At 34.1% G+C, this 26572-nt stretch overlaps 3 protein-coding genes across 8 annotated transcripts; 2 read left to right on the top strand and 1 right to left on the bottom strand.

The window, feature by feature from the left end:
- The first annotated feature begins 3890 nt into the window (after positions 1 to 3890).
- Positions 3891 to 4698, top strand: LOC108988948 (40S ribosomal protein S16). Its single transcript, XM_018962371.2, has one exon. The coding sequence runs from the start codon at positions 4057 to 4059 to the stop codon at positions 4492 to 4494; it is 438 nt and encodes a 145-aa protein (XP_018817916.1). The 5' UTR covers positions 3891 to 4056; the 3' UTR covers positions 4495 to 4698.
- A 2868-nt stretch (positions 4699 to 7566) lies between these two features.
- On the bottom strand, positions 7567 to 9490 carry LOC108988942 (caffeoyl-CoA O-methyltransferase). The gene is made up of 5 exons (XM_018962362.2): positions 9301 to 9490; positions 9050 to 9129; positions 8643 to 8787; positions 8417 to 8548; positions 7567 to 8057 (listed from the first exon to the last, which is right to left on the bottom strand). Exons 1-5 carry the CDS (start codon positions 9391 to 9393, stop codon positions 7764 to 7766), a joined length of 744 nt encoding a protein of 247 aa, XP_018817907.1. The 5' UTR covers positions 9394 to 9490; the 3' UTR covers positions 7567 to 7763.
- An 8869-nt stretch (positions 9491 to 18359) lies between these two features.
- LOC108988909 (E3 ubiquitin-protein ligase MBR2) lies at positions 18360 to 25128 on the top strand. 6 transcript variants are annotated; one of them, XM_018962303.2, is made up of 7 exons: positions 18360 to 18497; positions 19016 to 19113; positions 19708 to 21565; positions 22720 to 22770; positions 24220 to 24318; positions 24400 to 24543; positions 24731 to 25128. In XM_018962303.2, exons 3-7 carry the CDS (start codon positions 19820 to 19822, stop codon positions 24860 to 24862), a joined length of 2172 nt encoding a protein of 723 aa, XP_018817848.1. In that variant the 5' UTR covers positions 18360 to 18497; positions 19016 to 19113; positions 19708 to 19819; the 3' UTR covers positions 24863 to 25128. The 6 variants fall into 6 exon arrangements, with proteins under 6 accessions (XP_018817848.1, XP_018817845.1, XP_035540102.1 ...); XM_018962300.2 differs by lacking the exon at positions 19016 to 19113; XM_035684209.1 differs by lacking the exon at positions 19016 to 19113 and having other exon boundaries at positions 19687 to 21565.
- Positions 25129 to 26572: the final 1444 nt, after the last annotated feature.

Genomic DNA, 26572 nt, shown 5'->3' with positions numbered 1-26572 from the left:
AGTGATTTGATTTTTTATTTATATATTATAGTGATTTTATTTTTTATTTATATATTATAGTGATTTTATTTTTTATTTATATATTATAGTGATTTTATTTTTTATTCATATATTATAATGATTTTATTTTTTTATTTATATTTAATAGTTATAAATATTATAGTGATTTTATTTTTTATTTATATATTATAGTGATTTTGTTTTTTATTTATATATTATAGCGATTTTATTTTTTATTTATATATAATAGTGATAAATGTTTTTTATTTATATATATTATAGTGATTTTATTTTTTATTTATATATTATAGTGATTTTATTTTATTTATATTTAATAGTGATAAATATTATAGTAATTTTATTTTTTATTTATATGTAATAGTGATAAGTATTATAGAATGTTTGTGAATAGTTATGAGTAGAGATTGAAGTGGGTTTGTGGGTCCCATTGAAAGTATTTTAAGTTATTTGGCATGTGAAGTATTTTCAAAAGTACGAAAATACTTGGAAAGTGTTGAGGAACTTTTGGTACCCAAACATAGCCTAAATTTAAAAAAATAGATGAATTTATTGTAGTTAAAAAATGAAGCCTCGGATAGAAACCGAGGGAAAGAAACAAAAAGATAGGAAATCGAGGGAAGAGAGAGCACCCCATTGTGACCCCAAATCCTGCGTTACTGTAATTCAATGCAGTGGGATTTTATGTAACACTTTACTGGCATTTGGTCAAGCCAATACTAGGGCTCTACTGTCCCCGCTTTCAATAGGCTCCCATAATAAAAATATATATTATGACCCTCAGGGCCTCAAATTAGAAATTATAGAAAAAAAAGACGGGTTAGCATAAGAGATGGATAAAATCTCACTAAAAATAAAATCAACATTAAATGATAACTTTTGGTTAAAAAATTAGTTAATGTAGAAGTTTTCCTCAAAAAAATATTACCCAAAATGTAAAAAATGTTCAAACAATGGAGAAACTGGAATAGAAGTGGCAAAATGATAATGTATTACTCTTGAATATTTTCTAAAATATTATGTGTATTTTGAAATTGATGGCCTTGATTTGTTTTCAAAATTAAATATTAAAAGAAATATTACAGATAAGAGATAATACTCCAATTACATAGGTAGATTCTCTTTCAAATTGTTATATTGTTTAGAGTAATATTATATATAGTCGTAAAATACACAAGTGATGTATAATTCTTTTGAAAAACAATAGAATTTACTATTAAAAAATTAATTTTTTCATGTGGATCTTATATTTATTCATTTTTTTCAAAATAATTACGCGATACTTGTACATTCCATAACTGCAAATATCATTTTTCTATTATTTATTGATATGATTAATTAGCAAACCAATAATAGTTGTTTTGCATACCAAAAATTAAATCCAGTCTTTAATAAAGTTTCATTAATTTATATTTAAATATTATTATCATTTTTGAGATTTTACAATGACTTGTTTTAGAGCATTCGTAACTGGTGCCTCGTAACATTGTTTTTCCTATAATTTGAGGCTCATTTTACGATTTTGGTTAAAATTCCTCCTACATCCGAATTTCTATTTTAGGGAATAAGTTTAGGGAATGAATATAGTTCATCAAATATAAGAAATCACTATTCATTTCCTAAATAATTTTTTATCAATATTTTATTCTAATAAATAAAATAAATTATTCTTCAAATCATCTAAACTTTCTCTCATATTCATATTTATTATAGTTTTAAATAATAATTTAAAGAATTACTAAATATATAAAAAAAAAGAAAAATATTATCATACTCGTAAAAAAATAATTTAAATTTTTGTTTAAAATATTTACTAGAATAATAGTTCAAAACATAAGAAAAAATATTGAGTAGTTAAATTTACACATAGAAACGAGAGAAAAAAACAATAAAAAAATAGAGAAATATCTTTTTAATAAAAAAAAGAAAGGACAGGAAAATATTATTTTAATAAAATAGGAAGTTTTTAAAAGATAAGTAAAATTAAAAAAAAAAAATAGAGAATATGGGATGAGAATGATCATAGGTGACACAATATATTCACCCGCCCTGGATACCCTTCCCTTTGTCGAGGTTGATAGTGTGCCTGTTCTCGCAATTCGAAATTTGCTAGAAAACATTCAATAAATGACAGAGAAACGTACCAAAACGTGACTACCCGTGAATTTCTCTGTACGTGTAGTATTAGTTCTCGTTTAAATGTTGAAATAAAATGAGATGTAATAAGAAATATGTAAATAATAATAAAATAATTTGAATTAAAATATTTTATGAAATTTTAAAAAATATGAGATAAAAAGTTAAATATAAATATTATAAAATTAAAATATTATTATAATATAATTTTTTAATTTTAATTTTATTTTAAAATTTGAACAAGTTGAATTCTTTTTTAAAAATGATAGACATACAATAATTTTTTTATAACATTTTATACAATTATGTTTTAAATAAGAGATATTTTATAAAATAACTTATAAAAGAAATATTACTTTACATAAATACTCTCATTTTAAAATATTATTAGATAAAGAGCTGTAAAAAAAAATTGTACATGTATAAGTTATTTAAAAAAAATATTCCTCGTTTAAAATATAATTGTATGAAAGGTTATAAAAAGAATTGTATGCCTATCATTACTCATTATTTTTGTATGTTCTGGTTGAAAGTTTATAATGTTTAGATACTGATTATATAAGAAAGTTAAAAATTAAAAATTAAAAAGTATGCATTTGAGTGATGTTTAAATATTAAAATGACATAAACCATCTCAACATCCAAATCGAGCCTCTATATTTTTCTCTTTTGGTAGAAATCGTAGTTAATTATGCTTGAGAATGATTTTCTAAAGTAAAATAAATTATCAAAATATTATTCAATACCCTTTACTTTTCTACTTTTTTGTGACACCCTTAGGCTGTCTACATTAGTTGTTTAAAACGCGCAAGTAATTAAACTAATGGTAAAATCTTCTAAAATTATTATTAATTTGCTAGCATTGTTCCCTTAAAAAATAAAAAAATTGCTGGTATTGTTCCGATGGTTAAATAAATTTTACTCGTCAAGTTAAAGGCAATCACCAACCACACACACCTAATGACTGTTGACGAGGTGGCAAATTATGTTTTCAGGTCGTATTCGTATCGTATTAAGTTATGAATATTTAATTATATAGGTCAATCAAAATCTGACCCATTAAGTTAAAAATGTCAAATATTCAAATCAGAACTTAATCTATTTAAATAATAGGTCATGTTGTGTCATCTGTTTTGACCTGTTTAATAATTAACTATAAATAAGTTAATACAACATGACTTATAAAAAAAAAAATAATAATACAACACAACTCATTTAGACTCGTTTCATATAAATTGGTTGAACTAACACACATAACTTATTTGACATTATTAACATAACTTTACATAAAAGTAAAAATTTATATTTATTAGTAACTACAATATCTTAGAAAAATAAAACTACCTACTAACAAAAAATATAAATAATTTTCAAATTTCAACTTATAATAAAATCAATATTACAAATCCTACAATAATAAATATGATTATAGGTTTAAAATTACAATCATAATAATAAAAATATAAGCATACTGAAAATACTAATATTACAACTCAACAATAATAAAATTGAAATTTTGAAATAGAATCTAAACGAGTCAAAACATGTTAATTTTGGATTAAACGGGTTGACTCATTATTAACCTATTTATAAATTGTGTCTTAACGAATTAATTCATTTTGACCCAAATTTATTAAGATCAAATCTAAAGCTGTTAATTTTGTGTTATGTTGGTGTTTGGTTCTAGGTTGTCTCACATATTACCAGTTGAACGGCTGGGATTGACTTGGTAAATTAATATTTTTTCCCGAATCAAGCCATTTACATCCCAAGCCAAAACCCTAGGGCGAACACGACATACCCATATAAATACCTTGTTCAGCCTCCATTTCTTCATATTCACCAAATTAGGGTTTCTGTTTCTGCGATTTTACTTCAGGAGGACTCTCTTGCAAAGCAACAATGGCGACCGGTCCTGTAGAGTCGGTGCAATGCTTCGGGCGCAAGAAGACGGCGGTGGCTGTGACCTACTGCAAGCGGGGGCGTGGTCTGATCAAGATCAACGGGTGCCCGATCGAGCTGGTGGAGCCGGAGATCCTGAGGTTCAAGGCCTACGAGCCGATACTCTTGCTTGGAAGGCACCGTTTCGCGGACGTCGACATGCGGATTCGTGTAAAGGGTGGAGGCCACACTTCCCAGATCTACGCCATCCGCCAGAGCATAGCCAAGGCTCTCGTTGCGTACTACCAGAAGTATGTGGACGAACAGAGCAAGAAGGAGATTAAGGATATCCTCGTCAGGTACGACCGGACCTTGCTTGTCGCTGACCCGAGACGCTGTGAGCCCAAGAAGTTCGGTGGTCGCGGTGCCAGGGCTAGGTTCCAGAAGTCATACCGTTGAGGAATCGAAAATCCCAAATCAAAAGGCAAAGTTTTTATTTTTAGCTGTTTTGAGGTTATCGTTTTCGTATTTAAGGCTTGCATGCTAATGGGGTTTCTAGTATTTTTCTTTTCATTCATAATTATGGAACTGGCTGTTGGTTGTTGCTTAAGGTTGATTCGAACTTGGAGATTTTAGATAAAATATATGGAATCCTTTGCTTTAGTACCGTGTTTGGGGGGCTTTTCTTGCTGCGGAATGTTTACGGTTTTAGTTACGGCTACTTGAATTTGCGTTCAAACGCATGGTTGACTCAATTTGGCTCGCTGACTCCCGAGTGTCCTGAGTTCTTGATTGGCTACGGGTTAATGTGTTGATATATTCTTATTAGTGCAGTCGTCAAAGTTGTTTGGTGTTCCATTTTGCATTTGATTGTCGGTGAAGGCCCGGACGTTTGTGGGTTTATAATCCTTAGGTAGTGTGACTCTGTTTGAGTCCTTTTGATAATAATTTACGATATCTGATGGAAGTATCATTAAGTGCTTGACTGTTGCTATTTATTTCGGATATTCGGATGGATAAAACCTTGATACCGGAAACAATACATGATATTTGACTTGATGAATGTGATATGCTGCTTAAAATTAAGAAAAAATCTAAAATTAAAGCTCGCGGACTGGTGTGTTATTTATTTTTTTCGGTTTACTTCGAATATTTTGTTAGTCTTCTGGTTTAACCTTATATCAATATCATACACATGAAGTATAAAAAAGACAAGCCTATATAGAAGAAGATAAAGGCAGAAGAAAGTCACTTTAAATTGTTGGATATCACGACGAAGTATGTGTATAGGAAGCCAATGCTGTGGCAGATTTCTTTGCCAAAGATGATGCAGGTGGCGTTTCCAAAATGGAAAATGCTTGGTTGCCCTCCAAATGTGTCCCTCAAAAGTGCCCTTAGCTCATTTTTTTCTACTGTTTAAAAAGTTACCACTAGTGAATTTGTGTGTTTTTTTAACATTAAAAAAAAAAAAACAAAATGCACTGGAGGCACTTTTTGGGTGCACATTTGGAGGGCAACCTAGCATCGCCCTTCTAAAATCTATTATGAGAAGAGATGCTACATTAGCAGTTGAAGGGAGTCTGACTTTGGACAAAGTGGGTTGTGCATATGTAAGGTGGAAATAATTCTTTATTCAGTTTTTGCTGCATGTTCGTTGGATTGATGTATACGGGTGTTGCTCCCACCAAAGTTTGTGAGCTAAGAAATTTAGTAGTTGTTTTGATTAAAAAGAAAAGTCACCTTAGATTTAGCCCATTACAACCAATGGAAGCAGTCCAAGACAATATTGATGCGTAGTTATTCTTTTATAGTTGTGGGTCTGTCTATGTTTTACCGGATTTATCAATGTTATCTGTGATCTTGTGAGGGTATGGAATCTTGGACTTTGCAGTTGTGCATGAGACGCTGAGTAGAAGGTTTAGCCTTTGTAAGCACATAAGACTTATTCGCGATCTTTCATTTGATGGAAACTTCGATTTTGGAGTTCTTCATTAGTTGGAAGAAAATTGGGGGAGGGTATAGGATGTAGGATGTAATATAATAATTGGCGCATGCAGCAGTCTTAGAATGCCTTCCCATCATCTGCGAGAAATTGGCCCTTGCGACTAGTTTCTCCCGTGGTTGGTTAGTTTGCGACGACAATAACTACGTTCGATTACGCTGATGATGACCCATATTTTCAGTTTTGCTAAATGCGTCGGATTCACAAATAGTTTTGATCCTGTCATCAGGTATTCTCAAGTTATGCGTACCGTGGTCGAGTAAGTTTGAAATATGCATAAGATTGCAAAACCTCAGAGCATTCACAAATAAGCTTTCTAAACCCAGGAGAAAACGTCTACTCTCAGAATCCGAGGTGTACAGAAATTACAAAGAAACCCCATAATACCGAAGCAAACTTCTGTAAAGCAAGGAGAAAGGGCAGCCTATACCTCTTTAAGGCCTAAGCCGAAAACCAAAGCGCGGGGAGCATCTGATGATAAACCAGCAACCTATCTATTTAACGTAACATAGAGAATGTTCTGAAAAAAAAGCAATAGGTGCAGGCCCGGCAGCTCAGCCCTTCATGATGGACCAGAATTGCTAACATCTATCACCTATAAAACTCAAAACAGTAATTGCTAACATCTGACGCTAGAAAACAGAAAATAAAGAATTGAAAATGAATGAAGCAGCCTCCTGACATACAAACTCATTGCAAGACCCCAAAAGAGAAGCCATTTGCAGTTTTCTTTTTTGGGCAACAAGTCTTTTGCAATGAACAAGCTTGAAAGAAGCTTTTGGCTGGAGGCTAGCAACTCGAACAGTTGCATTTGATCTGAACCCACCGCCATATGCACAGCACTGAGAAACTGAGCTCTCTTTCCAATCGAGAAAAAGAAGCCCGGCTAATACACAAATGGGGGCTTCAAAAGAAGGAAAAGCAAAACAGCTTTCAGAAAAACATCAGACACACAATGACAAGGCAACGAATTATTAATAAATTGTCGATGACCATGGTGGTCGAGCCCAATAAACAGAAAAAACCAGGGGGAAAACGTGTTGCAAATTACCACAAATACAATGAATGCATTAAACGATCCAACTAGCATCAAACCATACCGAAACCACATGGAACCTGCAAGACAAATGTTGACCACATGGCTGCGGGTGCAACCAACGATATTCCGGGCAAAACAACTGGAGTTGGAGACCAAACATAGTCAAAGTCTAACTTGCCACATCACTTTGTGCCAACCAACCGTCCGTCAAACTTGTATTTTTTATTTGTAAGTTTATTAGCTCACGTGTGACCTTGTGACATACGGATTATTAATAATAGTTCACGTCACATGTGTCTACTTGATCAACTTGTCACATGAATTTGCAAAACGTATTAACAAATTATGTGTTAGTACCCATAACTGCACAATATCTGAATGTTAGGCTGCCTGCACAACCGATTAAAGGGCTAATATTTTCCTTTTCTTTTGTATGAATTTAATCTTTGTTATTATTGACTTTAATTTCGGATACAATTAAACATACATATATATGGACCATATACCATCATTTAAATACAAATATGGGATATCGTGGCATGAAAGTTAAATCAAAACCACAAATACATGGTCATCATCAATCACTCACCGTCCATTACAAGATACAGATGCGAGTAAAAATTCAAAACAAGAAAGAAAATAAAAGCAATCGAACGGTGAAACAGCGGTATTCGGGGGTTTGGTTCATCATTTGATCCGACGGCAGAGAGTGATACCATCACCAACAGGAAGCATGCAGATCTCAATCCGAGGGTCGGCGGCAAGGGCCTTGTTGAGCTCTAATACGAAGTCCCGATAGTACCTCACGTACTTGCGGAGGGGAGCATCAGGAGGCGCCACGACGGAGCCGTTCCAGAGGGTGTTGTCGTAGCCGATCAATCCTCCGACTTTCACAAGCTCGATCAGCCTCTTGTGGTAATTTAGGTAGTTGTCCTTGTCGGCGTCCACGAATATGAAGTCATAAGCTCCATGGTTCTTTTCCTGTGGTTCACCAAACATCTAACTTAATTTGCTTTCAATATCTTATCATATTTATAATGTTTCAAGGTACCAGTACGTCGTTATCGATCGTATTTTGTTTTTTCTTTTATCATCAATGTATCTCTAGCTTATAGTATAGTGTTAGATTCCGTCTTTAATATGCCTATCTATGAATAAGGTTACATCGTAAAAAAAAATGCAAAAGTTGTGAATTTTATGGCTTTGTTATCAATCATAGATCTTTTCTGAAGAGATCATCATAACAGGTTTGAGTGCCTTTTTTAAAATTTCAAAGAATGAAGTGTTAAAAGTAAATAAATATATAAAAAGTAAGTGTAATGGCTCGAGATCAAACGTACATCTTCAACCATTAGGTCAAGAACTGGGAGAGCAGGGCCTTCTCTGAAGTCGATCTTGTGGGAAACACCGGCTTTTTCGATGACGGGCAGGCCGAGCTCGTAGTTTTCTCTGTTGATGTCCATGGCTAAGATCTGTGACAATCAAAATTAATGGAATATTCTGAGCTGAATTTGGCATGCGCTATATATGTTATTTGTTTTTGTGATAGTTTTGTTTGTTACTCACCTTTCCATCCTCCGGAAGAGCGAGGGCTGTGGCAAGGAGGGAGTAGCCAGTGTAGACACCGATCTCCATGGTGTTCTTGGCATTGATGAGCTTGATCAGCATGTTCAAGAATTGCCCTTCATCAGCTGAGGTGGTCATGATGTTCCTGGTTTACCATTCAAACCAAAATCATATTATAAGATCGATAGAATCTTGATTAGTCGATTGAATTCATTGTTTCTCATTAACAAGCTTTTGAGACTATGGTATCAAAGTTTATCAGGATTTCGAAGTTTCATTTTGTATTGCAGAAATTTAATCCCGAATGAACTTAAAATTGAAACATTGGGTTATCTTTAATTTTGAAAATCTGGCAGGGGAAAAAAAAAAGACCAAGCTAGGAAAAAAATCTTAATCATTCAGCTCACCATGGATGCTTGGCTGTGACCTCTCTGAGCTCCTTCATGGGTTCAGGCTCTCTCGGGTAGACACTGGTCTCCAATATATACTACAAAATAAAAACCAAAAAAAGGAGAGATTTTTAATTAGAAACCCAAAAATGGAAGAACTATGAATGAACTAATTCAGAAGCCCGTGAGTGGTTTTCCTCTCTTTCATTAATTTCCCTTTTTTGATCTCTTGGGGTGTTTCAATGCTTAGATGGTAAGACATGATATACCTGGTAAAGAGCATCACTCTGCAACAGGCTCTTGTGGCCAACCTCCTGGTGCCTCCCGGCCTCGTTCTGCTTTTCTTCTACATTGGTAGCCATTACTGTAATATTTTTCTTCTTTCTTCTTCTTCGGTTTTTTGGTCTGTGATGACTTTTGCTTATCACAAGTTAACAGACGTTTAAGCCTGATCTGGAAGGAAGAAAGAGGACGGGTATATATGGGGGGAAGGGGTCCTCTTTGAGCTATCGGACCGGGAGTTGTTGGACCGCCCGCCAAAGCCATACCGGTCGGGGGTTGGTGAGTGACTGCAAATGTATGAGTCTTGGTGGAGGCCCCACTCATGCAAGGACCCATCAATTTATATTTCGTAGTAAACGGTTCACTAGTACTTGCGGAGTCGTACTGGTACTCTAATTAGTGGTTGAACTGTAGAGGGTGTCATTTTGGCTTCATCAAACTATTGGAAAAAAAAAAAAAATCCAACCCATTTTTCAGGATTGGAAGAAAAAGTTACGTGCTTGTTAAGAATAATTTTCTTTTCTCGAAGAGATCAGCAAATAAAGAAATAAATTTAGGAGGCTGATCATATATATATCTTTTTGTGTTGTTATCTTTTTTCTTTATCTGACGCAGGCAGACATGGAGAATTAGCATATCAATGATGACTTCCATCACCGAATGTCTGAAATGGTCCTACAGCTACCAAAGTTTTACACATGATGGCAATTTGAAGGAAGTTGGTGTGTGGTTGGTGAACGAAACCTGGCATTCTCTCTACGGCCGGTTAGAGTTGGTGGCCACTGACTCCCTTCCTCTTTCTAAAATTCTACGTCAATTTAATTGTTTCGTCAAATATCAGGGTACGTAACTTGTAAGAAACGTATGGGAATATACAGTATCAATGCAATGAAATAATGTTTTGCATACACTATTTGGTGATCATATATATATACTAGCTAGTTTGGAACCAATATATATATATATATATATATATTATTGGAATTAATTTCCAAGTTCTAACTAAAATTAAATACTTGCTTCGTTTAGCACTTTTGTTATTGATATTTATGTAGTTGAACGCTTCTTTACTTAGTTTTGAAATGGTATTGAAAGTGAGTTTGAAGTTTGAACTACCACCGAGTAATTACTTAATTAAGTACATATATATATATATAGGATGCTTTTCTAGGTGATCACCACAAAGTACTCTAAAAGTAAAATAATATCCATACAACATTTTACACAACTTTATAAAATAACTTATAAAAATATCTTTAATTTAACATATGATTGTATAAAAAGTTGTACGTGTTGATCATATATATCATTGTTCATATTGGATAAGAATTGGAGCTAGCTTCGATCCAAAGGTCTCCAAAATATAATCAAAATGTACATGATATCACTATCAAGTTAGAGAATATCCAATTAATGCGAGGGTTCATTGTTAGGTCAGGAGTGATTAGAACGGGATACCAATTTGGTTTGAGTCAAATCCATAGGGGCTAGCCATCCATGCCACCACAGCCACAAAAGCATAAATTACTTGGCCAGCTTCCTTTATGGAGTGAATGGCCAAGCTTGTTTTGTCCTTTTGTAACTTTATAAAAAGCGCAATATATAGCATTTAAGCAGTACTACCACTCCAGTCCAGAATTTAACAACCCACTGACTGACTTTTTGCATTGTTATTGCAGGCCAGGCCGACAATTTTCTTTGTTAATTTCTTACTGTATCATGTATCTAATGACAATGCCTTGCATATGATCTATTCATGCGGGTTGATCAATGTCATGACTTTGATATGATAATAAGATATGATCTGCTATATATCCATGTATCTTTGTGCATGGGACGACACCGGCCTCTCATTTATCCAGGAAAAAAGAAGTTTTTTCATTGGAGCTATAAAAAAAAACCGAGAATACCTCGATCCAAAGACATGTAAGACTCAAAGCCAGTGCATGGGAATATTAGAAAAGGTAGACATACAAAAGTCGATCGCGGGACTACTAGATCAGAAAGGAAACACACAAACTATTTATCAAGAGCATACAAGTCATGTATGAATAATATATTGGAGTCTTGACAATGACTGGGCACTAGTATTAAGTATAGATCAATTTACCAGAAAAAAATGAGTATATATATGTCATGATGATATCGTTGGACTAGATATATATGGGGTACTATTAAGTCACGTACGTATGTATGACTTAACGATTGTTTCCAAAATTTACAAAAGTAGTACTTTGGTGACAATTATAATAATGACGTGATGATTTCGATCGATTTTACCATTTTTTTTTTTTTTTTTTTAATCTTTTGGAAAATTATTGACAAGCAATATCTACAACCGCAGAGAGCAAGGACTACTACTCCCTTTAACGATTTAGTCATTTTTAATCGAGGGGGGAAAATTCCAAGTACTTCTTGATTAATCAATTCTTGATGCAGGCCGATAGAGTCACGGTGTCTGTGTATAAGCCCTCCCCATGTCTCAAGCATTTGTCGTCTCCTCTTATCTTGGGTCCCGTCCCAAAAGAAAGAAGAAATAGGCACCACGACAATATGATAACTAGCTATAGGTATGTATAAATTAAAGAGGAACACACGTTATTGAGTAAAAAGAATTCAAGTGCCTGGAAATATTGGAGGATACCCTTTTATTCTCTCGGGAATTGGGTTCAATTTGATTTTATTGGGAATCGAGGCGTGTTGTTGTACGTTCGGGTGGAGGGTGAATCTTTTTGCCGAGAGTTGAATGCATACAGAAGTACTACGTGGAAACTTGGCACATGATATATATGATAGAGGCAGATTGTGCGCGCGGTCCCTAACTAGTTCATCTTTTGCTGCAATAAAATCTGATTCGCTGGCTTGTGGTCTTCTATTTATCATAAATTGTGATATTAAATACGTGAGTTTATTAAATAATATGAGTTATTATTTATTTACGTAAATTATTATTTTAAAGAGATATATTAGTTTAGTAATAATGATGTGTTGCTTCAAACGAAAGAGTAAGAGTTTAAAACTTTACAAGTACAATTTAATTTATAATTTTGTGAAGTGTTGAACTTAGATAGACACAATAATAAGATTGTAATATTAAATATGTGAGTTTGATACTAAAACTTTGTCCCGCCCTTCCTCTCTCCATGTTCAGTCCACTAAAACTTACAACATAAGTACAGAACATAGGCTGAAAGCCAGGCCCATTAAAGATGCACATTATACAGTTAAATATATATATATATATGTTACATACTCCTATTTTCTTTTAATGTTTTTAAACAAAATATAGCCCCCATAGCTAGCTGCTTGATTTAATATCATGTTGTTATAAACCTACATTTAATCAATGGATTTGATATGAAAGTGATATAAAGAGCAACCATAATTTTCATGACAAGAATGTAATCACGATTAAGATCGAAAAATTCAAGCAGGAGTTGCCCCACCCCCACCTAACACCCCCATTTTTTTACAAATCCATTTTCACACACCTCTCTCTCTCTCTCTCTCTCTCTCTCTCTCTCTCTCTCTCTCTCTCACACAATTTGGATAAGAATTTCAGGGAAAAAAAAATTCAAATCAATTGAATCATAATGATTGTATTATATTACGCTAAACTTATGACATGAAATGCTAAACTTGGGATAATAAATCTGGTGTGTGCCAAGGGGTGTGTGTTTGGTACCATCCAAACAACATCAAGAAGCTGAGTTTCAGATCCATACACAAAAATGTGCTGGTTTTTAAGGTTTATTGTCCGGGCCAACTCGACCAAGCCCACCATTATGAGTCATGACCCCTCTTTCTCACATGTTTGCGATCAAAGTATCAAACTCCAGATCTCACCATTTTTTACCACCAACACTACAAGTAAGTCGATTACAAGTAAGTGTTGGAACTTCAAATGGCCATCCATTTTGTAAAAGTAATAGGTAGAAATCTTATCCTGTTCTTGTTGCACAATTGGCTGTGAAGTTCCAGCATCCGCAGTTACCTTAACTTTATCATTCCTCTTTCTTTTTTTGTTGCCTTGATTTCTATGAGGAAAACCTGCCATGTGAGCACTTTCTGTCCTTTCTTGTTTCAATCTCTCTTCCTCTTGCACACAATGAGCAATTATCTCATTAAGAGTCCATTTCTCCATTTGAGTATTACAATTAATTTTGAAAGGACCAAATTGTGCAAGAAGAGAAATCAGAATGAGATGCACAAGAATTTTATCAGAAAATTCTAACTTTAGTGTTCTCAATTTAGTAACAAGATTGAACATTTCCATAATATACTACATTATGTTCCCTTTGCCATTATAGCGCATTGAGACAGGTTTGCTAAGAAGCGTACTTGTCTCTACCTTTTTCCGATGCAACAAATCGGTCTGCTATTTGGCTCATGTACCTTTTGGCATTTTCCTCTTCATGCATTGCACCTCGAATAGAATCAGGAATAGAATGCTTCATTATCATAAGACTCATGCGATTATAGCGCTCCCACTTTTCTTAAGCTGTCCTCTGATCAGTAGGTTTGGGAGGCTCATCAATCCGTAGCGCATAGTCTAAATTCATACACCCAAGAACAATAGTAACATGCTCTTTCCATTTTGAAAAATTTGATCCAGTAAGAACTGCAATGTTATTCAAATGAGCAGATATCGAGGATGCATTCACTATAAGAAAACAAAATAAACTCACAATAAATAAATATCCCATTAATCACAAAATATAAACAAAACTAAACCATAATTTTTGTGATGCAAACTTTAATCCAATTGAACAACAAAATCAATTAGATAATATGACAAAATTAAATTAAAAAAAAATGGTTTAAAATAGTGGGCCCGTATGAGAGACCTACTGCATCATTGCAATCAAGTCTTTGGACAATATTTACAACATGCAAGTGGTCCTCTCCTAATAAGGCTGATTTTTGTGAATAATGCAAAATTAGCCTGGCCAAACAATAGTCTTCATTTGGGCTGACTATTGAATTCATAGGCTAATCCCAAAAAATAAATATTTATACAACTTGGTCAAACAATAGTCTTCCTTTGAGCCGACTATTGAACGCATATGCTTATTTTAAAAGAAAAATATGCAATTCACAAATAATCACCTTATACCATCTAAGATCAAACCAAATAACAACCTTCCTTTTGGCTGATTGTCATTCGCATGAATATAGATGTATCTTGATGCAACTCATTAAATTTTTATATGACTAAGGAGAAAACTTTTATGACAATAATCACTTAGGTGACATATCACTTTAATTTCTCTAAGTCACATGTATGAATTGTCATTAAAAAAAAAAAAAAGATACTTCAAGTATTTTTTTTTTAATAAAAAATATTATTATAAAAATCTGTCTAATCCAGGTCAGGATCCGGGTCAAACCGGGTTGGTCAACCAATCAAATGGGTTGGTCAATCAATCAAATAGGATGGTCAACCAATCAACTATTTTTGGTCAACCAGGTAATTGGGTTGGTCTTATACGCATGGACTTTGTCAATTTAGCCCACAGATTTCTACAATTACCTTATACATGGGTCCAAGGGCCTTATAAAACCCAATTCAATTTATTTTCTTTGGACCCACGAATTATGCCAAACAAAACCAAGCCCAAGACTTGTTTTAAACATAGATCCAATTCAGACCAAAATCCTAACCGATTTCTTAAACTCAATGACCCAAGTTCCTGTAGCAATAAAAGGACTCCGGCGCCACCACTGTTCCAGCAACCATTCCGATCACCTTTCCAGTCAAAACAGACAATTTTCTGGCAAATCTTGATGAGGGGACGTCGATGAGAACATTCCAGCGGCGTCCCATGTCTCCGGGAGTCTTTTTTTAAAGTAAAAAACCGAGAATAATAAAATATAAAATAAACACTTTTAGCCACCAATTGTGACGGTTTTTGACGGTTCCGATGGGCTACACACCGACGACAGCCACAGAAACTCATAAACTGAACAAAAAACTTATCCACAAAGAACTTCAAAATCAAAAAATATGAATTGGAGTGGTGAAAAAATTGCAAAATACAAAAAACATATATCATAAATAAAAAACTTCATTTCCGCACAATCTGACAAGTTGCTCTGATACCACTTGTTGGATTTTGAATAAAATCCAAGAACTCCAATATCTCTTGTCAAATCCATGTGGAAAACATAATAAAAGTGCGTACTTGTAGCCATTGGATGGAAGAGCGCAGCGATATGATCTTCCACGTCTAATATTCACTCTTTGGTAAAAATTCACAATGATGAGATGTGTAAAGTAAAAAAGTGAATCTAGAGCGGGGACCATAACCTTATATATATAACACCCAGAATTTCAGTTTTGCCCATCATAAAATAATGGAATTACATGAGTCCTTAATGAGTCTCTACACATGAATTGGGCCCGTACCACTTTATGCTTATGAACTGACCAAAATCATGAGTTTCAAGAGATGTGTTGGCCTAGTTATGTCACTTTATTGATCACATAAATTTGGCTTTACAAACATTATCCAAAATTTATATTAGGCAATTATACAATGTGAAATCTCTAATCTATGTAGGTCCATTAATATAAATAATGCTGATAGTACTGCCCACGCCATGCGGGTATCACCCCTAATACATATTACTTCCTTATTTAATGGATTGGATCTTTTTCATATCAATATTTACTAAATTTTTAAGGGACGATAATAACACTTTGTACACAGTGTTAATTGTTAAAGTAATTTTTTTAAAGCATTTAAAAAAATACAAACAAAATAAACAAACACAAATGTCAAAAAATCACATTTTGATACAAATAATCAGTAATTTCTCGACGTGGCTATCATTTTCCATTTTTAAATAAGATAATGCATATTAGTATTTAAGATAATGAATGTTGAGTTTGTAAAAGTGATAAAAATCTTATCTTATCACTTTTAAGTTTTAACATCACATCTTACATTTTTAATCACATGTGATGAGTTGAAATTTATTTAGTTGAATTTGAGAATCTCAAGTGATAAACACATAATTATAAAGTTGATTATTAAATATTTATTAAGTGTATGTTTGGGATTGTAATGGAAAATATAAGACGCCGGACAAAATAAAGATTATTTTACAGGCTAGTTTCAACAGATAATTCACAGGAAAGAAAACAAGAGAATCGCCCAAAAATACAGAGAAAACGTTTATGATGTTCAATTCAAATTATCAATATTCAAGAATGACCAAATCAACCCACGAATCAGGCTGTAATAGCTGAAAATCGACTGTATTGAAATTTTACCAAAAATAGCAAAATCCCATTAATCATGCTAAAATTAAATACATAATAAAAGAAGTAATCTGCAAAAAATCTGACCCAAATCAAGTTTAGAATTACTTCCAAAACAGTAAATGAAATATTACCATAAAAGAAAACAAATAACTACAAATAGGAAATCGGAGGAGAAAACTGTAGAATTTTGCTTAAAAAATGATGCACACCTAGCATAGTTAGTGCCGACGACGTGCGCGTTGAAAAGAGCTTTCTGAATTGGGGTTATATGCACGATTCTGATACCTATAACCAAAGCTACGGTCAAAATACCGAAACATGCCCCAATCAAGAAAAGATCACGATTTATTGCCCTGTTTGCGTTGATCTGCCATCTCTAAGTATTTTAGCGCAGTCAACGTGCAGTCTTGTAACTCAGTATCATCTGACTCAGATTCTCCTGCATCAATATAACTTATAGTTTTTGAACTTATAACTTATAACTTAGGTAATAAGTTCTACCATTAAAAAGTTATTTATTGTTTGGTAACTATATGTTTAAAGCACTTTCAAATATGTTATGTTTATTTGGAAACAAATTAAAAAAGTGATTTATGATGTAGAAATTACAATTATTTAAATTTTTTAAAATTATGACCATATTCTTGAAAGTTTGAAAGTTATAATTATCTGAAAATTATATAGACAATTTCTTCAATTGACAGTCTTTTTAAAATTCAGATTACGTTTTGCATTATCCGAAAAAACACGTTTGAGGAAAAATATCGATGTATTTTCTCAAATGTACCTTTTAGCTTATTTAATATTAAAAATGTTTTAATATATAACATCCAAACAATTTAATTTTTTCATTAAAAAGTTTTTAAGACTATTTAAGTACTTTTTAAGACTCATATGGCAACCCCAAATAAGCTCTAAGTAGTGTTACATATATTTATAATTTTATGTACAACATTATATCTATTTAGTAAAATATTCATTTTATCAATTTTTAATTTTGAATTTCGAATTACAAAATTCTCACTATATCAATAATTGACACGTCATCACATATTGTTATTTGAGTAGAAATTGTAGATTCTAACTAAGTATAAATAGCATTTTCCATATATATTATTGACCATATATATTTTTTAGACAACAATGCAACATCATTTGTCTAACAAATGTTGTAAAGTTTACTTTATATGTCTATCTCTCTCCTAATTGAGATTGTCGATTTTGGATACAAATTGGAGAAAATTCGGATCTACTACTATTTTGTATTTACAGCACTGTCACGCCTACAATATTATCAAATGTAAAGGATCAAATATAAACCATAAAAAAGTTGTGTAAGTACAGAAAGTGCACTGATGTTTTAAACATGATATGATAAAATATATATATATATATATATATATATATTTTGTTATCTCTCTCTCATGTCCAACCAAAAAGGTAAAAATAAATTACTCAACAAAATCTTCGCATAAATTATCTTACAAAATCGGAAAGGTCATCAAAGACAAAAAGACGTAAATAAGTCATTTATTATTATTTATTTTGCTAAAAAAAACCCTAATCTGGTTTATTATTTTATATATATAATTAAAAAACGTACCTAATCTTCCTCATCACTTTGTGGTTCAAAAGAAAAAAATTAACACAGGTGGAACCCACGTGCATGCGGGGTACGTGTAAAAACAATGAATTGGGCTCCACCGAGTACTCGGACCCGAAAGAGCCCAACCCAATCTCCCAAAACTCCTACAAATCAGAGGACAGAGACCACAGATCACTGTATCTCTCTACTCCCTCTCCCTCTCTCTCTCATCCCTTCAAGTGCTAGCGCTTTCGTTTTGTCCGGAACCCGAATTTGATCGCCCGGCTCACCGATCCATCTCCTTTTGCCCTCAATCCCTCATCTCTCCGGTGCCTTTCTTATCCGTCTAAATTTTTCTCGCGCTATCATTATTATTTTTGTATCTCTTGTATTGTACTTTGACTTTTGAGTTTTATTTGAAAATTTTAATTTTTTTACTTTCAAGATTTCCTGCAATTTAGAGAGCATTAAATGGATTGGATTGACTTATTATTTTCTTTTAAATTCTCTAATATTTGAAATCTTATTTGTTTTTCTACGTATTCATGTTATTTGGCTTTTTTTTAGCATGGTCCGATCAAAAAATTGTTTATTCGGTTTATATTTTTTCCCTTTTTCGGTGTTGCCGATTTTGAGGCTTGAATTGGGTGATTTTTGTGCCGTAAAATAAAATGTATTGAATTGGTAAATTTGGGATCATGCTAGTTGAAGCTGTGTTTTTTTCATATTATGTTTTAGATTTTGTGACGTGAGAATGCAGTTAATTGCTCTTGCATGCATTGATGTTTTCGGATCCCATCTCTTCAAACTTGTTTACCCCCCTGCCTTCCTGCATTTTTTAATGTAGGTGTTGAAAAGTTTGGTTTTTTAAAGCTTAGATGGTTCACATATTGTCTACAGCTTTGGTATTAGAGCAATTATTGGCTCCAGTATTTTTTTCATCTGGTAAGACAATAATTATATAGGGTACTATGTCCTGGCAGTTCTTTTTTGTGGTGATTAGAAATCATTACTTTTTTGGCTTTGGCATGCGGTTTATGCTGGGTAACTTATATGGTTAAAATCCAAGCACCTCCAAGGTTTTAATAAGAATGATGAAATTTCAAGATGAATGTGGTATATTGAGTTAGCGTGAACCTGTCTTGGGTCACTTCAGATGTGGTGTGCTAATCAGGACATGTGCGCTGTGAGTTTAGGAAAAGTACAATGCCTTGGGTCACTTAAAATTGATCAGTTCTTGCTTGTCTGGACTTTCAGTCGAGACATAAAAATGATCCATTCCGTCCATGCTTACATCATTCATCAGAGTTGACAAATGCAGGAGCATGACAAGTTTTGTGGCTCAATAGCATCCAATCTACTAAATTCATTTTGCACGAACATTCTATCATCTTCTGATTCATTCTATTTCGCTGCCCCATTCATCTACCTCCATTCATGATTTAATATGTGAATATTTACAGGAATGTTGACATTATTTGGCCTTTAGGTTTTAAAACACAAGCTCGGGTTTGATAGGTAACCTTTTGCTGCTGGCAGCATTCCTTGCAGTGTGCCTGAGAAGTGTTTGACGGGAGCCACCACTCGTATCAGAAACTGGAATATTGTTTAGCATCATACACACTTTATTCAGTGGAATAGATTTGCCCTGATGCAAGGGCAAAGGATTACGTTGGATTCCTTCTCTGAAGTGGTCGATATTAGGCAGGGCTCTGTTCCTAACAGCACTGGTATGAGTCAGCAGACTTCTTTGAATAGCGCTCTAGCTCCTGTAGAAAGGGTATTATCAAATTATAGAGTATCTTCTGGTGAGACAACGTGTCTGAATGCTAGTACTCATGATGTTCCAAGCTTTAGTGGCTGGAATACAGGTGAAACTAGCTCTAGAATGAATCCACAAAACCAAGTGAATAATGATGGGATAAAAATTGAACAAGGGTGGTCTTCCTCACTCGATATTCATTCTGGGGCTGATCCAAGGCTGGAGGAAGGGCCAGTTGAAGTAAATAATATTCCTTTTCCTGGGAGACTTAATATTGGCCTTGGTGGCAATCGGGTTAGAAGAGGACCTTTGTTCATGGAAGGCTCCAGCTCTTACCATGTCCCTCAAAATGTGAATCTAAATGCAGATTATTTGGGTAACAGTGGGAATAGTGGCCGTGTTATAGGATCTGGTCTAGGCCTAAACCTTAACAAGTCAAGTGGAGTAGAAATAGAGCAGGCATCTTCTGCCAGCGGTTCATCTGATAATGTTGGGTCTTCATCTGGAAGCTCCAGATATATGGCAGAGGACAGTACTGGTGGCTCAGGCTCTTCTTTGGGGACCTGGGGTTTATCCTGCAAGAGAAAGGCCCTTGAAGGGACTCCTGGGCAGTCTTATCCTGGTGGAAGTTCTAACTCCTTTCAGCAGGCTGAAAATGTTGAATGGCATAGTGGCTTATTTACACCCTCACAGGATTCTCCTAATGTGAGTCCTCCAGAACAGCAGAACCTAAGCATTGGGATTGGTATAAGAGCAGGGACTTCTGATGCCTATCCTTCTTTACATGTTACGGGTAATGCAGAAATCCCCTTCAGAAACTTCAGTAGGAGACCAAGTTCTGGAAATCAGCAGGAAGCAGTACCACTTAATTTATCTTCAACAGGGAGTATTAGGCATTCAAATATTTTCTCCCCTCATCAATCATCTAGATCTGTTCCATTTGGTGAATCTGTGGACCTGAGACCTGCAGCAGTAGCCTCAGCTAGTTCGAGTGGTCTCCAAAGCCAGGTTCATATTCCTAGTTTTTCAGGAAACATGCATCCTTTTCATTGGAATGGGGCGTCCACTTCAAGAGTGGGTGGCTTTTCAAATGCTCTAAACGCAGGAGAAGGAGGCCCATCGTTGAGAGAAGAATCAAACTTAAGAAGCATTGCAAGAAACAATACAGAGCACCCCATGTTTGTACCTGCAACTGATGTGAGAAATTCTGCAAATGGTCCAACAAGTTGGAGTTTGGCTTCTAGAAATATAGGCAATTCTGGAGGTGTTCCTTCCACTGCTAGAGTTGGTCCCAGTTCAAGCATCCATTCGTTGCCTAATCCTACCTGGATTCCTCACCACGATCCCCCAGCACGAAATCTGTATAGACTATCAGAATTTTCCTGGTCTTTGTTTCCCCCCAATGACTCAGAATCTGGAGGCCATAGTGGTCATTTTACCTCATTACCTCCAGGCCCTTCTACTTCTTCACAAGATGCAGTGATGGCATCTGGACTTAATAGCCAGGGTCATCACCAACAATATCCGAGGCCAGCATTCTTCATGGAGAGACAAGCCGACGATGTTCTCGGTGTGCCTCATTCTATGCGAGCTTTAGCTGTTGACATTGAAGGTAGACGACGACTGATATCTGAGGTTTGTATTCTAATTTTTCTTCGTCCTTTCTGAGTTAAACTCTTTTGGCATCTTTATTGTTTAGAGCCTATGTTCTGGTTATGGCATTTTCGTCTTTGAATGGACATTGATATTGTGATTGACCATTTTCCATGTTTCATTTTCTTTTTGGACTATCCTGATCATGTGTTCATTAAATCTACTAAGTTTGTTTAGATGGTTAGCATACCCTTATGCCCCCCCCCCCGGGGTCCGTGTTTGTGCGTGCACGCCCAAGGCACGTGTATGTAAAGCAATCATGTCAGTATAACCTAGCGATGCAAAATATGTGATATGAGTTCTCTCTCTAATGCCTTCAATACTTTGGGTCTTTTTTCATGATGACTTTGGAATAGGGTAGCCAAAATGATTTATATGAGTTCTCTCTCTAATGCCTTCAATACTTTGGGTCTTTTTTCATGATGACTTTGGAATAGGGTAGCCAAAATGATTTTTTTGTTCTTCCCTCTAATTCTTCAACGTGCATCACCTATCTCCTGCTTGCTCAAATTAATGGAGAAGTGATTTATAATGCAACGATAGTAGGTGCTTTATGGCAGAGAGTTTTAATGCAGATTTCGTACCTGTTGTTGTGCTATGTCACACAAATTTGTCTGTTATAATCTATTTTTCCGTCTCTTTTGGTTTTTGCTGTTTTTTTTTTTTTTTAATAAAATGAGAAATATGATTCGGTGTTTCTACATCTAAGTTTCAAATTATGAATTCGGTTTTATTTTGCTAATCATCTCTTTATTTCTCTTTTAATTTAATTTAATTTTTTCTTTGGTTATTTGTTCATTACCGGCGAGTTCTTTATGTCAAATTAAGTGTTGGGCTGGGTTTTTATGGTAACCAATCTGACCTCATCCACTGTCCCATTCCCCTACGTATGGTGAAAGTGCCATTGAGCCGAAAGAGCATTCATCTGAATTTCCAATTTAAATTTTACCTAGTCCTATGAGATTAAAAAGGTAATTATGCATAAAAGATTCCTTACCACTTGTATTCTCGTTCATCTGTGTGACATGTAATATCATCATATTGGTTATCATCATGACTCTTTGGCTGGCCAATAATTTTGGCAAAAGATGCATTGCCATTGGAACTAACAATTTCTGTACATCTCTATGTATCAGATTCGACAAGTCTTGAGTGCCATGCGTAGGGGTGAGAACTTACGAGTTGAGGTTCGATTTTGACTTCTATAGTCATTTATGTCCAAATTTCTAACACCACAACCAGTACTACTAGTAGTTATTTTCCTTTTGTTGCGAAGTCAGTATCTCAGGAATTATTTTGGTTAAGTTGACCTCATAATCATCTTTCTTTTCTTCTTGTATTTAAAAACTCATTGATGGTTATTGTGATTATTCATTAAAAAAAAAAAAAAAAACGCATTTCTGGTTTGTAAGATCAGATGGTTTATGTTCAGTTTTTTGTGTTTTCAACCACATTCGCAGTCCTTTAGTGTGATTCTTCTTCTATTAGATTTCTTATCCTCTTCTGAATACCAAGCAGCCAGAAGAGGTGGCGAGGCTTAGTCTGATGCCATGGAATCATGTACAAACATTAGTAACTTTAAACAGTGAAGACTATGGTGATACATGTGCTTTTCACTTCACAGTGGATAGAAGTTGTTATAACATTTTCCTTACCTTAGAACCATGTTTAAAAATTTCTAAGCATATACTTGTCAAAGGAAAAATATATATAATATTTTTTATTGATAAAAAAGGGAGGAGGGGGGAATATAAGAATCTAGTTTTAACTGCTCCCATGTTTCCATATCATCTTGAATCATATTGTTTCTAGTCTAAACATGAATAAACTCCCACAGAAGATATCCAGTGAGTCTAATGGTGGTTAACAGATTACAAGTATGTTATTGGCTCATGGATGGCCATCTTGTGATAATAGTGGTGTGGATGATCATCTCTTTGTATTCTTACTTTGATGTGCTTTTGGAGTAAAGCTGGTGGCTTGACTAGGTGAACTTGCAAGCTTTTTTATGGCCATAGATTATGGTCTACCTTTGGGGGTCACGTGTGGCACATCAAAGCCTATATCTGAATCATTCATTCCCGTAGCAGAGCAGTACGCTTGTCATTGTAGGTTTTTTTGTCCTGCAAAGGTAGTACGCTTATTAGGAGACCATAGACCATATCTGATTTGCTAGCTAACGAGCAGCTAACAAGAGTGATAAGCCGCCACACCCAAAGACACTCAAATCCTCTTTCTTATTTTATATGTTCTATGGACTCCACCGATTGGGACAAATAGGATGGGAACTTGGAGGGTAAACACATCAGACCATCTGGTCTGTATACCTTCTTTACACAGGCAGAAACGATTTTCCTGCTCACTATTCAGCATACTTGAGCTGCAAGCAGAAGCTTGCATCTGTGAACGAGTCTGACCTTAACATGACAGCTTTTATATGCGTCATGTACTTGGGTTATGCCTTTTAATAAAATTTTCAATTACCTGTAAAAAAAAAAAAAAAAGAGCAGGAAAAAATGCACCTAGTTGGGACCTACTATGATGCTGTGTTGATACAGGAAAAAAATGCTACTATATGTTCTTACCATTTGACACATACTTTCTGTAGCATTTAAACTTCACATTGGTGTTTGCAGGACCATATGCTGTTTGACCCGTTCATATATCATGGCATGGCCGATATGCATGACAGGCACAGGGATATGCGGCTTGATGTTGATAACATGTCTTATGAGGTAAGCAAGGGCAAATTATTTTCTGTCACCAATTTAAATTGAAATTGTTCCATTAGTACAAACAAACTATTGGAATATTAGGAACTGCTGGCATTGGAAGAACGCATGGGAGATGTGAGCACGGGACTGGGCGAGGATACCATTCTGAAGCTAATGAAACAGCGAAAACATGCAACTGCTGCGATGGAATTCCTTCCAGACTTAGAACCATGTTGTATCTGTCAGGTATGAGCTATGTTCTTCCCTATTTTTTTTTTTTTTGGGGGGTGGTGGGGAAGAAAACAGAGAATGACTGCTATCTTTCTTCTTTTTGTTTTATTTTTCAGCTATTACGTAGACTGCTGCTTTTAATTGTAGTAGTTAGCTCATTCTAATAACTTTGTTTACCTTTCTTGAACTTTTGTCATTGCAGGAGGAATATGCTGATGGTGATGATCTTGGGACACTCGATTGTGGGCATGATTTCCACACCAACTGCATCAAACAGTGGCTAATGCAGAAGAATCTATGCCCCATTTGTAAAACAACGGCCTTGTTTACATGAGAGGGATAGCCATCATTGCCTAATCCACAAAATTTTAATTTCCTTGCCAGATGGATCAATAAACCCAAAATTGGTTGGAAAATACCTTAATACTACTCTCTCTGAAAGCAGTTATCTTGTTCACGAACTGCATGGTTTCATGAAAACAAAAAGGTGAGGCCGTTTTTTTTTTTTTTTTTTTTTTTTTAAGAATGTTGCTTCAATCATAAAGGATTTGTCTATACCTTAGCAATGAATCATCCATATCGAAATGCGAATTATATATACATTGAAAGTATATTTATGAAATTACCAAGCATTGAGTATGGTGCACAAAATAAGATTTTGACTCCTTTTTCTTCTTTTCTTTGTCGATGCAGTTAGGCCTAATCATATTCGTTAGATTGAACTTGGCTTGTCTTCATTATACCGATTTCCCTCTAATCAGAGCTGGATCTTCCAGGTCCAGTTTGAGCTATACTCCAATATTGAATTTCAAAGATGATTTTATCACGTCATTTTAGAAAATTTTTTGTGTTTAGGTAAGGGTGTAGTTGAGTTCGAGAGTTATGTCTCTGTTCAAGCTTTGACTCGTGACTCTATTATACAACTGAACTCAGCTTTTCAAGGTTCGGGGAGGGAGTTAAACTAGTGATTGGCTGTTTCAGAATTTGGAGAGGATGCCGGAATCTTTGCCTTTTCTACTTGATTGATATAAATGGCCACCTCTTGGTCTTGTCTGTTTCATATTTACGATGACGTGTACGTAAATTTTCATTAGTTTTTCTCCATCAAGAGAAGCTGCAAAAACTAGCCGCTTTCTGTGTTGCTCGTAACGCACCCCGACGTCTTCCAGGGCTTGCTAATTCAAAACTTCTCAAAAAAAATTTTCATAATACATTCAATCATAAAACACTTTTCAATCTTCAATTTTTAACTTTTTCATCTAATAATTACTTAATCATTATCCAAATACAAAAAACAATACAACATTTTTAAATTTCAAAACAAAAATTATATTCAAATAATTTTTTTAATTTTATAATATTTTTATTCAATTTTTCTCTATCATTTTTCAAAATTCAATAAAATATCTTAACTCAGTTTCAAAATTTTTTCAAAATTGAGGGCTTGCTAATTCAAAACTTATCAAAATTTTCTTTTCAAACATTATTCAATCATAAAACAATTTTTAATTTCAAATTTTTAACTTTTTCATCTAATAATTACTTAATCATTATACAAACACAAAAAACGATACAACATTTTTAAATTTTAAAACATAAATTATATTCAAATAATTTTTTAATTTATTTTTTTCTCTATCATTTTTTAAAATTTAATAAAATATTTAATTTTAAATTATTTTATTACTATTCACATAATTATGAGATATTTAAGTGTCTAATTATAGTTTTCATAAATAATTTTAATTATAGTTTTTCTCCATCTTGGAGAGTTTTACTTGTCTTTGTGCATATGCATAAATAAATAAACACATCTTTTGAGTAATTATTATTTATTAGATACTCATATATATAATTCAGATACATGGTATTTCCCTTTTTTCAATATAGTGTTATATCAATTAAAATTATGTTTTCATAAATAATTTTAATTATATGACATAGTGTGGTGTGATAAGATGATTTTATGAATCTAGGATGCCGTACTTATGGAGAAAGCAATTAAATTATGTTGTGAGGGGGTAAAATGTACCAATCCCAAGAT

This window comes from Juglans regia, chromosome 13 (assembly GCF_001411555.2).
Source record: "Juglans regia cultivar Chandler chromosome 13, Walnut 2.0, whole genome shotgun sequence".
NCBI classification, from domain to species: domain Eukaryota; kingdom Viridiplantae; phylum Streptophyta; class Magnoliopsida; order Fagales; family Juglandaceae; genus Juglans; species Juglans regia.
Note: the sequence above shows the minus strand (reverse complement) of the source record. Positions and strands in the feature narration are given on the sequence as shown.